The sequence below is a fragment of the Schistocerca americana genome, chromosome 1, assembly GCF_021461395.2.
Source record: "Schistocerca americana isolate TAMUIC-IGC-003095 chromosome 1, iqSchAmer2.1, whole genome shotgun sequence".
NCBI lineage: Eukaryota > Metazoa > Arthropoda > Insecta > Orthoptera > Acrididae > Schistocerca > Schistocerca americana.
The window spans coordinates 211,087,945-211,101,979 of NC_060119.1; the positions used below are offsets into that span (position 1 = coordinate 211,087,945).

General features: G+C 38.5%; 1 protein-coding gene across 1 annotated transcript in view; it reads left to right on the forward strand.

Moving 5' to 3' along the window:
• LOC124601143 (tubulin polyglutamylase TTLL5) overlaps nt 1–14,035 on the forward strand; it is a 222,750-nt gene continuing 208,715 nt past the window's right edge. Inside the window, exons 1-3 of the mRNA XM_047136224.1 lie at nt 1–1,031; nt 1,110–1,322; nt 2,762–2,960. Of these exons, the coding sequence (XP_046992180.1) occupies nt 1,162–1,322; nt 2,762–2,960 (360 nt within the window). The 5' untranslated portion in view covers nt 1–1,031; nt 1,110–1,161. The remainder of the gene's footprint in view (nt 1,032–1,109; nt 1,323–2,761; nt 2,961–14,035) is intronic.

The window sequence follows — 14,035 nt, forward strand, 5'->3', positions numbered from 1 at the left end:
CGCTAGGCACCGAAAATAATTTTTTGGCGCAGCCAGACTCCCTAGATCTGGTGCGAAAAACACCAAGTTGGCAACACTGCCGACGAGCCGGTCACACGGCTTCACACTCTATTTTCCAACGCTGAAGGCAAAAGCCCCTGATTCGAGTCTCAGTCCACCGCACAGTTTAAATCTGTCCAGAAGTTTCAAAGATATAACTTAATTTTTCTGTTAGTTTTTCCTTTATGAAGAAGACTCGAACATGTATTCAGAACCTTAAAAAAATTCTGTTTGGCTATTAAATCGCGATGAATGAAACTGTATAGTTCTATGTGTATGAAAGTCCTACAACGTGTCAGACAATGAGTTATCACTCGAAGTGTGTAGTCTTCACTTTCATTCTTTGGTCAAGTTTTCAAAACAAATCTTTGAATGTGTGTGTCATCGTCCAATATCTTTGCAGTGCGAGTTTGACAGTAGAGATCGCGGCATGCGGGGAAGGAAATTCAAGTGACGGATTACTAGATACATTAGTTCGAACTGTGTTAATGTTTGTGCGGTAAGAAAAATGTTTCAGGGAGAGTAACTGCATAGTTTGTATAATCGGTTTACTTCCCGTGGCGTGCATTTTGGAATGAGTCCTGTTTTACAGCATTGCAGATTAGTAATGATAGTCAAAAAGCGATTAAGAACATTGGAGGAGGACCGTCCGATACTTTATCTGCAGTGCAGTTGAAAGTAAAATGAGTATTAACGTGCGTGCAACACTTTCGTGCCTCAGAAGTTCCTAAAATTATAATTTTTATATAGATTTAATTCATAAAATCTGCGAATCGTATGAAACAAAATTTAAGAGCGCTGTTTACCACATCGCAGAACTGGATTGCCGTTACGACAGCCTTTTTCCAGAATTGTACAGGTCTTTGGAAGTATGAATTAAAAAGAAAAGTCATAGCAATAATATTACCGGTGTTAAATCGCCGCATACGTGCCTTTCAGTGTAACGTTGACTGATATAAAACCTGCGGGGCGACAGATACCAGCTTTGACAGGTACGAGTGGTAAAACGCGTGCTATGAGAATAATGGGTTTTTGTTTTCCGTTTAAACCTTCTCATAATATTTGTCTAGGTTTATGATTGGAATCAAAATAAATCGAGCACACATCTTGTAGCTCGACACAATGGAATCGAGGATATTGGAAAGTCACGGTAACCGGAACGAACAGAATGAAACTGACAGTGACGAAGGGAATTCAAATAAAAATAGCTCTTCAGAAGAATCTTTGAACCTGAAACTGAAGGAAATTCCCCTAGTCCACCAAAGCAGAAGGAAACCTAACAGGTGTGTACTCTGAAGTTTGTTTTTGGGGCTTTTACAGTTTGCACCTCTTCTTGAAGCAGTCACCAATCGCAATGTTGGAAACACTTTATTATTACCGTATGCATCATTGCAACAAGTCCAATACACATTTAACCAAAAAATACTTCAGCAGTATTGGTAGCTGTTATTAAACTTTTTCTGTAGAATATTTTATTTGATTTTGAGTATATTATCCAAGAAATGTATAAATTCTTGAAGGAAATTTGACGTTAATGGTAACTGTAGATTAAGAGCGTATTAGTAAAGATTACACTAATCTGAGGGTCTAAACCACATTTTGAAAGTGAAAGAAGCACCTTTGTTCTAAGAACGTGGATGGTCACCTTCATTTGGTAGGTTCCCTTCATTATCAGGTGATTTGTATGCCACTTCATCTTTACCTTTTCCGGATAATTTCTCTTGCTTAAAGGTCTCCTGATGAGGTCAAAATAACGTCTTTGCGTTCAGTGTACTAGACTAGCAAACAGCCTAATCCCAGGTCTTCATCTGGGTAGTGTTGTGTATGTTTCCCTATCTGTAGTGTATATAGTAAACAAAGGTTAAGTTGAAAGTTTTATTTCCAAACCTATCAACTGTAAAAAGATGATTTCATTTTTGGTATTACTGTTAAGAAGTTTGTTGTCATAAAGTAGACATTGTGAAACGGTACTCATGTGTGTTATTTTAGTTTAGTTTTGTTCTGTTCTGCAAATGCAGATTATTTCAGTAGCATCTGTACTTTAGCAGTGAGAAGAGGAGAAAAGTAGAGCACATAAGTAATACAAAACTGTTTTATATTTTGTGCGATGTACAGCATGATGACAATCTATTTTGACTCGCAGGTACTTTTCTGCCGTTCTTCCATCTTCCCCTGAACCTGAATCCTGCTCCAAAACCAAAACGAAATGTTGGAAATTTTTGTCCAGAATTCCCTTCCTTCCTCTCATAACAAGGTAAGGCTATACATTTTTCTTTCTGTGAACTTTTTATGCAGTACGTTCAGATGTATTACATGCGAAATATGTAAAAGAACAGTGTTTTTTGGGTGGCAAAGAAGTCGGTATCTTTGAAGGTCTTTGTTTGACAGCACAGTTGATAATTTTCCATTTCTGTGTGCTTGTCTGTTAGCTTCTCAACACCTCGTTTTCTGTTCTACGTGTTTAGTGAGAAAGAAGTGTCATTATTTCTTCAAACAGGAATTGAAAAACAATTTCATTTGGTCTGTCTAAACACCTCTGTGGGCTTCTGTTTGAGAAAATGGCTGGTAGACACTTTTTTCTCTGATACATAATTACAAGGTTTTTTGATATATTACAATTTTATTATTTTGACCACAATCATCTTACCACCAGTTCCAATTATTATAGTTTATTTGTGAATAGATACAGTAACCATCCATCTGAAATAGACAACTTTTGTAGTCCTGAAAAAAACTGTGGTGAAGAATGTCTCAAATGGACTGTCGGGGGTCCAAAAAATGCAGTACTCCAGTTTCGCTGCTGTGCATTGTCAAACCCGCCCATTGATCCACCGGCAAATGAGCTACATATGACTTACAAAACTGTACAAGCCGAGACAAAACTGCTTGCAGCTATACTGAATGCTCACGGAATGCGGGAGGTAAGTACCGTCTCATTGATTAGCAATGTGAAAATGTAATTCTCTTAAGTATATTCACAAATTTTGCTAAGTGTTACTAAAAAAAATGGGTTATAAAGTAAAATGTTTTTATGGAGGACATTGTGTTATTGTATTTTGCAGTAGTAAAAATACTTGAATTTTGGTAGAGATCTATACAGCTCAGTTTAAGTGCATAATTCTTTGACTAGGCTAGGGTTTGACAATGGCTCCTCCCAAGTTTTAGTTGTGCTGGCACTGATCTGAAGTGTAGGTCAGAATGAAGGTTGCTTTTGAAGCTGACAGGTTTTGTGATGGCAACGCTAATGAGTGTGAATGCGAAATAAAAAGTGCTGGAACCAGACTAGCCTGTAACATAGTGTAATGCCTGTCACCATATCACATATTTAATCTGCCTTTTTGTATAAATATGGTAACTGTTTGATGGTAGGCTAACTGCAAAGGGGAGGGGTAACAACACATTACTCTTACCACTTAATACGAGTTTGCTTCTGCCATGGTCCTACTATTTTGGAACCATCTTTTATTACTTTCACTTGTATTCCACTGCATATTTGAGCCGCAGTATCATGCTAGGGAGCTGATTTCATTTTAAGTTGTTAAAGGTAAGCCCTAATGATAAAGTATCAAATGTTGCATTTTGCTATGAAGCTTATTTCTATGGGATTAAAAGCTGCTGTTGCAAGGGCTCATTTGTAACAATGCTGTAATGTTTGTCTGGTCACATGTTGGCGAGGACAGATACAGGAAGATAGTCTTCAGTATTTTCCTCTTGTTGTGGTTAGATTAAGTGGTTCTAGACTGGTGGCTAACCAAATTATTATTGTTGTTATTGGTATACACAGATCCAAAATATTCTTCGTATGCTTAGATATCTTGGTTGAAGAAATGCAGGAGGATGTTGGCATGATTGGGTACTGAACTCATTAGTCATCTGTTTCATAGGAGTACTTCTGCGCAACTGTCATGTCTTCACAAGATTTTGACATATCTCTGGTGGTACTGCAGAACCAGATAACACCTAGTGTATGGAACTGTGTCAACAGCTCTGCAGACCGATTTATTGATTCTTCACATCCAAAATAAATGTTAATTACCAATTTTGCGTAATTGTGTAAAGAATCAAGATAAAGCAAAATAGAAAGGCTAAGAGCTATTTACAGAGTACAGCATTTGTAGTAGTTCTGTTACCCAACTGAAACAAAGGGAATGATGTACCATACGCATTTCATTATACGCATTACAACATAGTGTGAAAATTATTTTATGTGATACTGTGTTGCAATAGTACGTTTTAGTCACCAATATCAGCAAATTCATCACTTTTGATGAAAGGAAGATGAAATAGAATGGCAGGGCGAGCACACGGTTGGAGAATGAGATTGAGGTGTTTGTTAACATGTGTAAGAATTATTGAAAAAAACTTCAAAGTTTTTGGGGCATAGATTTGAAGTAGAAAATAACTGAAAGTTACATGCCATGTGATTCATAAATTTACTGTACAATACTTCTATAAAATATCATGTATAATACGAAATAAACAAAAGTATCCATACAAAGAATAACTAATGTGTATAAATTACTGTGCATTGGCTATAGGATAAGTTGAGCACGACTTTTGGAAGTCTTCATAAGAAAAAGTTACACTGTTTGTGGAGTCAATTTTAACAGTGCAGTAAATGAGTACATTCAGTAGTTTACTAAGTAAGCAGGCAAAGCACTCAACATCACTGTGAAAAAATTTGCAGCCCTATTCTGCATTTGCATAAAACATTTACTTCTCCCAACCCTGCATGTATTGTAGAGACCAAAGGTAGCAATGATTTTGTTTACTGGGTGTTCGGAGATGGATAACATTATTAGAGTGTAGTAGGGAAATGTAGAACTTGACTGCTTCCAGAGTATGAATAAGCTTGTTATCTTTAAAGTATACATTCTAACAATTTTTGTTTTGAAATATCCAGTGGAACAAATTAATGGCATTATCAGTGATAAGTATTCTTTCCACACTTGAAGGTTGTCTTATTACCCTGAAGCACACAAACTGTATTGTTACTTATTTCTGCCAGTGATGCAGGACCACCACTGTACAGCTCTGTTTGAAAGTGGACTGTGTACCACAGTAATGAATCTTTGAATCATTCTGAGAGGCTTACCTGAAAAACTCACATGCTAAGAATATTCATCACCAACATCAATTGTCTGTAACATAGGAGTTAGTACTACTATGAGATGGACCCTGGTGGATTAAGCTTGTGTAGTAGGCAGAGCAGCATCATTGAATGCTGTACAAAGTGAGCATTGCTGATGAAAATGCAAGTCTTTGGGTTTCTAATACTGGTTTGCCAAATAATTTTATGTACTTGTACTCAAACATTTCATTGACAGAATTATTTTGTGGATTTCAGATGTTGAATTCAGAGGTAGTTATGAGCCTTCATGGTTAGAGATATACATACGGGAATATTTGGTATTTCCATATCTGGCTTGAATATTAATTGCCTTGTTATTTTACTGTGCTATTAAGAATCTCTCAGCCTTTCTCAGATATACAATTTGTCTATGTTATTAATACTTAGATTTTAAAATTGACAGCACGTTGGCTATTGTCAACGGTTTATGCAATCTCTGCATAGAGTTATCCTCCCTCGAGTAGATTTAATCATGATTTTCACTCTCCACCTGTATTTTTTCTTTTCCTGTCCCATTTTTTTAGTATGTATGTATCAGGTAAAATCAGAGATGTAATGAAAGTGTGATTTCAGAGGTGTTCTTGATGTGGCTGCCAAAAGATGATTGTCTTCAACTGGTTCCAGGATTACTTTTTTCGATGTCTTAATTGCCCTAGTTACTTTTATAGGAATCGTGTTACAAAACACACATAAGGTCATCATTTGCACCATTTGACGAAGATGACTACGGGTCAGTTGTCAAAATATTGTCAATGAAAATTGGTCAAACTGAAAGAGCAACTGAAAAAAACAGTAATATATGTTGTTCACAGGATTGGTGTCGAAGTGAGTCAATAACTTCTTCTGTATTAATTGCTTTGTGTGCTTCTGGCATGTGAATACAAAAGTCAGATGCACATAACACTTTTCTAGTGGATGAAAGCTTGCCCTTTCTACTTTACAGTTTCACAAGGTTCTGCACTTCAGGGTCATTAACTTAAATGGTCAGTGTGCTTCACTTTTGTATAATGTCCCTGGACCATCCTGCCCCGCAGGTACTCAGTTTAGGACATACATAATTACCTCAACTTCTCTCTGTGAGCTTTCTTTTGGTCGAAGAGGGACATTGTTCTCCTATAGGCATCACTGACTGTCACATTCTCCTGTCACAGCACATAAGTAGAACACAAATGACAGCATTCTTTCGCGATTCTGGGCACCCACTAAGTGGCAATAGGTGGCTTTTGCTGATGAATAACGTTTTATGCTCCATCGGAACAGATGGCCTTTGCCATGAACAGCATGAAACATCTGAAAGCAAACACCCTCCAGCATTCAGAAGGGACCAGTCTGGAAGAGGTAGCGATGCGGTTTGAGGAATGTTTTCGTGGGTGATCTCGTCATTCTAGAAAGGAAAATGGATTAACACAAGTATGCATGTGTCCTTGGGGCCCATGTCCACCCCCACATGCAGTTTGTTTTTCCTCAGCACAATGTCATCTACCAGCAGGACACTGCAACAAGACACATAGCTCACAGTGTACGTGCGTAGTTTGAAGAGCGCCAGTATGAGTTTACTATACTCTCCTGGCCACCAAATTTCCCAGATTTAAACCCAACTGAAAATCTGTAGGACCGCCTCGATCGGTCTGTACGCGCCATGGGTCCTCAACTGAGAAACTTAGCGCAGCTGACAACGGCACTGGAGTCGGCGTGACACCACATCCGCGACGATATCTTCCTGTACCTCGTACACGCACTTTCTGTGCGTCTCGCAGCGGTTGGCACTGCAAAAGGTTGTTGTTCAGGGTTTTGACACGTGTTTGCGTTGTGACTAGACGTTGTAACTGTTGTGGTCGTGTATTTACTCTCGCAGATTTAATACGGCGGAACGTTGTTTATGGTTGATCGAACAACCTACAGGTGTACTGCCTAGTCAGTGTCCAATGGGCACATTTCGGCGATCAGACATGTCGCCATCGTCATTCGCGCTGACGGACTATGAACCGGCAGTACACCCATCGACTGTTGAACAAATGCGCCGGAAGAAACTGAGGTTGTATCTCATTAATCCGGACCTCCGGTTCACTCGATTTTTTTATGCTCCGAAAGAAGTAGCAGCCACAATGAACGACGACAATAAATTTAAATGTAGCCAGTGCCCAACTGCCATACACTGATCTTGGTGTGGTGTCGCGTAACAAGTCAACGTGGATTGTGAGTTGTACAGTTCTGTATTGCTACCAATGGTTGAGTGTAAAGTGACATCGAAGAGAAGGAAGGTGGTAGTGTCCATGAACATAAATTTAGATGCGGTGCAGAGGATGCCCTGGGAAAAATTATGGCCAACCATTTGAGTCCAGACGCAGTTTGCATACTGAATAAAGAAACTGGTGGAAACGTCGACCCGTGTGAGATCGTTAGACTTTTCAGACGTTCCAAGGTGTTTGTATACATGTGTTAATGACGTAAATGACTGGCCACAAAATAACGATGATTTGTTTGTAATGAAGAAACTGCCATTTCTTCCTCTGCAAACGTTGACGATTGTGATGTGTTAGCTAACAATTAGTGAACAATCTGAAGACATTGACACAGACAGAGATACTATTGTTTTTTTAAAAAAGCTGACCTTGTATTCGCGTGGATGGAGGTTTCTCATACGACCATCCTGAGTTAGGTTCTGAATAGTTTCCCTAAATCACTCCAGACAAATGCCGGGCTGGCGCCCATTTATACGGTCATGGCTGACTACTTGTCCCCTCCTTGTCATACTAAATCTTTTAAATATGTAAATGCCTGTACATCTGAATTACGTTATTGTTATTAAGTTATAATACCAGGACATCTACAACATCCGTGTAAAAGTGACCCACGGATTACTATTACAACAACAATTAAAACGCCTGCGTAATGTTGTGGTACAAGGTACGGATATGGCTCACAAAAAATTATTATTTCGGTGTATAACGCTCACTTTTTTCAGTATCTGATAAAAATTTGGGGAAATAGTTAATTCATATGCTTACGCGAAAAAACTTTGACACTCAACCCTTGCCATTCTAATTTTTTCTGAATTTCTAGATTTCCGATAATCCATATGAACTACGGTCCCACTTAACCCAGATAACGAAGTTCCACGGTAACCCCATTTTGAGATGTTATACAGGGACTGGAATTAAGTTTATTGTATTCCAAGATTTGCATCATGTGTTGCTTAGGAAACCAGAACTAATTGTTAAATTACAGGCTGAGACGTACAGGCTCTTTCAACGTAATGGGCTATAGTGTAATGACCGTACATGCGTCACTTATTGCGAGCCAGTGACCGTGCAGGAAGTATAGTGCGCAGTTATTTTTGATTTCATGAAAACGTGCTGCCGCGGTGTGGTCGTCAGTAGACACGGCTTGCCCAGATCCGCTGTGAAGATTCGACGACCGCAGAAGCTCTGTAGTAATCTTGCGCAGCGGCTCACACTGTTGGCAAGGCACCCAGTCCGCGGACAACCTTGGAGCATCCAGTCGATAATATCTTACGCTGCAGTGCGAATCCCGTAGTTCGTGTACTATAGAACACGGAATGAAGGCGCACGCAGAGGACAAGAGTCTTTTGTTTTCCAGGGCGAGGTGGCACATTGCCTCTGCGTCACTGGGCTGCTAGGGAAGAAGAGGTCAAGCGGAAACAATTTCTTACACAATGCCAGCTATGAAATTAATTTACGCACGTAAAAATAGTCGGTGGATGATGTTGCATTAAGCTCTACTGAAGCCATTTCTTCCCAGTGCTACGTACACGAAACACAGTTTTTCACAAAATGCGGTCAAAATAAACGTATCATACAAAAACTCATCACGCAAGTGTTAAAAGGCATTCAGAAGTTTTGTTTTTCATATTTCGCAATTAGTCTAACTCTTCGCGAAAAAGTAAATTACAGAAAACTTAGTGTTGCATGTATACAACACCGAGAAGATATGGGTTATAATTATCATGCTTGTCAGAGTGCCAACTGACAACGCCGTTGCTTCCTACAAAATGTTAACTTGAGTTCTTGCTAAGAAATGAGATCGTTGTCGGATATCCAGAGTACGATAGCCTAGGACAAACTTTTGACTATTTTAGTGTCCTAAATTTTCGTTGCCCCAGAAAATTAAATCCCATATTACAAAATAATGTATAAATAATGGAATTACTTCAAAGAAACATATTATGGACTCCGCATTTAAGCTATCTTTGATGTGAAAACGGAAACTATATAGGTGCGTGGGAAGGAACAGCTAGACTTCCGCGGTGTCTAACCTTTTTAGCTCGTGGTCTTGCGGTCGCGTTCTCGCTTCCCGCGCACGGGGTCCCGGGTTCGATTCCCGGCGGAGCCAGGGATTTTATTTGCCTCGTGATGACTGGGTGTTGTGTGTCTTTTATCATCATTTCATCCCCATTGGCACGCAAGTCGCTGAAGTGGCGTCAACTCGAAAGACTTGCACCAGGCGAACGGTCTACCCGACGGGAGACCCTAGCCACACGGCATTTCCATGTATTTGAAAAGCGCACGTAGAAAGTTCCATGCTACTATCACAAGGCTCCGTCTTTAATGCCTTTTCATCTCCAGACCCAGCAATGACATCCTCACTTTTAACTTTATGGCCACTGTTGCCACATGTTTGATCACCACTGACGCTTTCCTTTAATGGTGTTAAAATTTCCGTATGACTTCGACAACAATCGATGTGTAACACAACTATACACTAAGGACGATTCAACTTAATTATTCTGGTAATCGACCATGGATATGCCAAACAGTATTTCAGTTTTTCTTCACAAGCCAAACTATTGGCTTTATGCACGATTTAGATCCTCGCTTCAAGATCTCATGGCATGGCAGGGATTTCAGCAGGTAACACTATTCCATCGGTAGAGAAGTATCGATATACGATTTTACGTCGCACAAAATACGGACACCGACATCTAGTGGTGGCTCTTAAGTAGCATGGCGAAGTCTTGTGTTGTGTTTCAGTTCGGAAATAACGTAATACGTGTGTGTGAATGTCTCTGATCTGTAACCAAACCTTATTATTTCTGTCGTAATTTGTACCATACCTGCTGATCGGCAGGAAGCGCGCGAACCCTTGAACTATCAGCATTGGACAGAAATAAGTAAACATATCCCCTTTCACGGACCTTCCCCATTCGGCGGTCACATCGTCCTTCCTCTGCTCCCCGCCCGCCATAAACCAGTCGGATTTCATCTGTAACAAAGCCTTATTACATAACAGTTAGTAATGCCATTTGTTTGCAAATGTTGCCAAGAAAGTTATTGGGCACAAATATGACTCAAGAATGAAAACGATATTTCGACATCATAACGTAAATGGCTCGAAGAAAATTATCAAAAAACATATGAAAGACGCTCTCAGAACGTTGATCAGACCAAACTATTGGCATTATGAACGATTTAGAACCTCGCTTGAAGATCTCATGGCGTGGCAGGAACTTCATCAGTTAGCACTATTCCATCTGTAGATAACTATCGATATACGATATAACGTCGTACAAAATACCGACGCCGACGACTAATCGAATGAAAAACATCGCCATTTCGATATATCGGTGCCAGAAAGTTAGCTTTATAATTCAGATTATAACTCACGATTCATGTCTTATTTTAAAACTGTGAGGAGTGGGTTTTATGAATTGACAAAAAATTAAGGAAAACCATAATAGAAAGAGCTTAGCAAAAAATATGCATACAGCTAGTGAAAAAGAAACAGAAAAAAACATATCAAAAATCAGTTTATTAGCGTTTTCTGCAGTTAGTCTACTGTGAGCAGAAATAACCTCACCTGCTTTTGAAAATAGTTTTTTCTAGTTTGAGTTATTTCCTTCTGGATTGTGAATCTATTATTTTCCAACTGCCCAGAGGGTAACATTCATAATTAATAAATATATTGATAATTCTAGGAAGTGTCTTCAATGTATAGAGTTTTTTAGCTTTCATAGTTCTTGCATGATATTGTGGTGGCCACTCCACAGGGAAAATTCTATATCTAAAAATGTAATAATTTTTTGTTTCTTTATTTTGTTATTAATGTGCATATTTTATCAGATTAGATTTTGTTATATTAAGGGGAGTTGGAACACCCTATCCTAACAATGTTAAACTTAGTTACTTGGCTTCCCTGTATTTCAGGAACCACTGTAGCCATTGACATGAAATTTTTATGTTCTGAGTCTACTGAACTACAGTAATGGCATTTCAGTAACTGATTTCGGAAATACAATTTTTTAACTACACAGTTAAAATTTTGGGTACTTTTTGTATGTTGTCGTAAATAATTTTAATTGTTCTTAACTTTATGTTCTTCTTTTAGTTCAGTAGACTCAGGATATGTATGTTGTTATGCCCTGAAAATTTGAATACTCTACTTGATGTGGTTTCTCAGATTTAAAGAAAAATTCAACCAAAAATGTAAGTTTTCGGGAACGGCTTCTAACGTTCCAAAAGACTATAACTCACTAATATATGTATTTTTTTTATTTTTAGTCACTCAGAAGCATCCTGCACCATACTGTATATCATCTTCTTGATCTGTTTCAAAGTTTTTTCTTCTTTCAGTACTCCTTAGTGGCCAACTGTCCTGCATATTCTGCATTTGTCAATGCAAACCTTGCCCATCCCTTCTAGTTCTCTGATGCAGTCTGCTCCAGGATTAATTCCCATATACTGTAGCACCAATGTTGCCACTTTAGTGTCTTCATTCCAACAAAAACATGTTTTGCTAAATGAGTCCATATAAGATTGTTGAACATCTCTTCGGGATTTTGAGTCTGACCATGCAGACACGTCTTCAATAATTTAGGATTTGCCAAGTTTCTGTAAATAGGTTTTACGATATCTACGACTACTGCTGGAATGTATTGTTTATGGCTGTATGAACTGTTGGAGTACTGAGTATTGTGGTAATTGCACCATGAATCAGGATCAGGAGGACAAAGGTGGTGTACAGGTTTTTAATCAGTTGACAGTCTGTGGAAGAAGGTAGCCCGTACTGCCTTCTTCATTTTCAATAAATCCTCAGTATTATTTCTAATGGCCATCCCATAATACTGCTATAGTTCATCAATAAATTTGTCTGTTAGGCTGCCTCTTATGGTTTTACCATCAGAAGGTATCGTGAATCTTAAACTTAGTTTCAACTTTGTCAACCTGGTGCCCATCCTCTTCTGGACATGACCAACTCATTCCAGTTTTGTGATAATCTTCTCACCGTAAGGCTGAGCAGCTACTACACTTTACAGGCTTTTGCGTCTCCGTACTTAAGAACTTAGTGTAACACACTCTCCTTTCATTCACAAATTGACTAAAAATTTCAATAGTTGCAGAGGCTTCCATACCACCACTGTTCCTTCATAATTTCTGTCACAGATATGCCCTTCTTCATTCTTTAATTTAGTTATAACAATGTTTGGCTAAAATCTGGAAATCTATTACCTTTCCAGTATCCGCATTGGTCAACATAGCAACAGAATTCTTAGAACTGTAGCAGCACTTCTGCCAAGTGCCATCAAAAGCTACTGGTATGTCAGTCATACCATCAATTATTTTAACAGCTTTGTTTGCAGCACTGTTCATTGACTCACACAAAAAATTCCACAGCAGCTCCAATAAATCCTGCATACTTGTTGATTTTACAAGGTGGACATGGCATATTCATCATTGCACATAATGTTTGTGGCACAGTGTGTCCTTTGCCAATAGCTCTCAATCCATAAAACCACCTAGCAATTAATTCAAAATCATTGTCTTTACATTTATCAGAATTCCAAAATGAATGAGTATATTTACAACTGGCACAATTAATGATATGTTTCCTGGCTAGTCCATTTGATACTTCACTGTTCAAAAATGGTTCAAATGGCTCTGAGCACTATGGGACTTAACATCTGTGGTCATTAGTCCCCTAGAACTTAGAACTACTTAAACCTAACTAACCTAAGGACATCACACACATCCATGCTCGAGGCAGGATTCAAACCTGCGACCGGAGCGGTCACGCGGTTCCAGACTGAAGCGCCTAGACTGCACGGCCACACCGGCCGGCCTACTTCACTGTCTTAATGTAAACTGGCCCTCCACATATTTTACAACACACATATTTACCTAACACACTTGTTAGGATCTGTAAATCTATCAGAATAATAACCTGACCTATCATTTACATCACTTTCATTTTGAGAAAACACTGTATCACAATGCTTTATTTTAATCTTCGAAGCACTAATGAGTATTTCTCTAGATACTGAAGAGTTTTCATGTATTTCATTGTCTGTAACTTCACACGCCACATGTTGAACACAGTGTTTGCCTTTATATATAATCATTTTATTCGGAAAATTGCAAATTTTATAATGAGATAAAAAAATCCGAAAATTTGAAAAACAATTTTTCCCCATTATAGCTCCCCTTCAATTATATTGTTATTAAGACATTATCTGGTGAAGCAGCAACATCTGTTCAAGTCTGAAGATTCCTGTTTGCTTATTGTCTTCAGTCAACATCTTATTCAGTTTCCTCAAAATGTCAGCCTTAACAACAGGGTTTGAAAATTAGGCATCTTCGAATCTTGGTTCCAATAAAATGCTAAGAGTGAAGATTGACATGCTCACCAGTTTTTGAAAACACTTGGTCATTACTCCAATAAGACTTTAAAGAATTTCTTCATTAATAACTTAAACAAATTGATTACTAATTACAAGGAAAAAACGTACATATCATCTTAGTTTCATTGCTAAAGGAACCTTAGACTACAACTCCAACTTCATTCCACATATTTTTTACCATGTGAGTTGTTTTATGGCTTGTATTCTTTAACTACGGTCAAATTTTCATC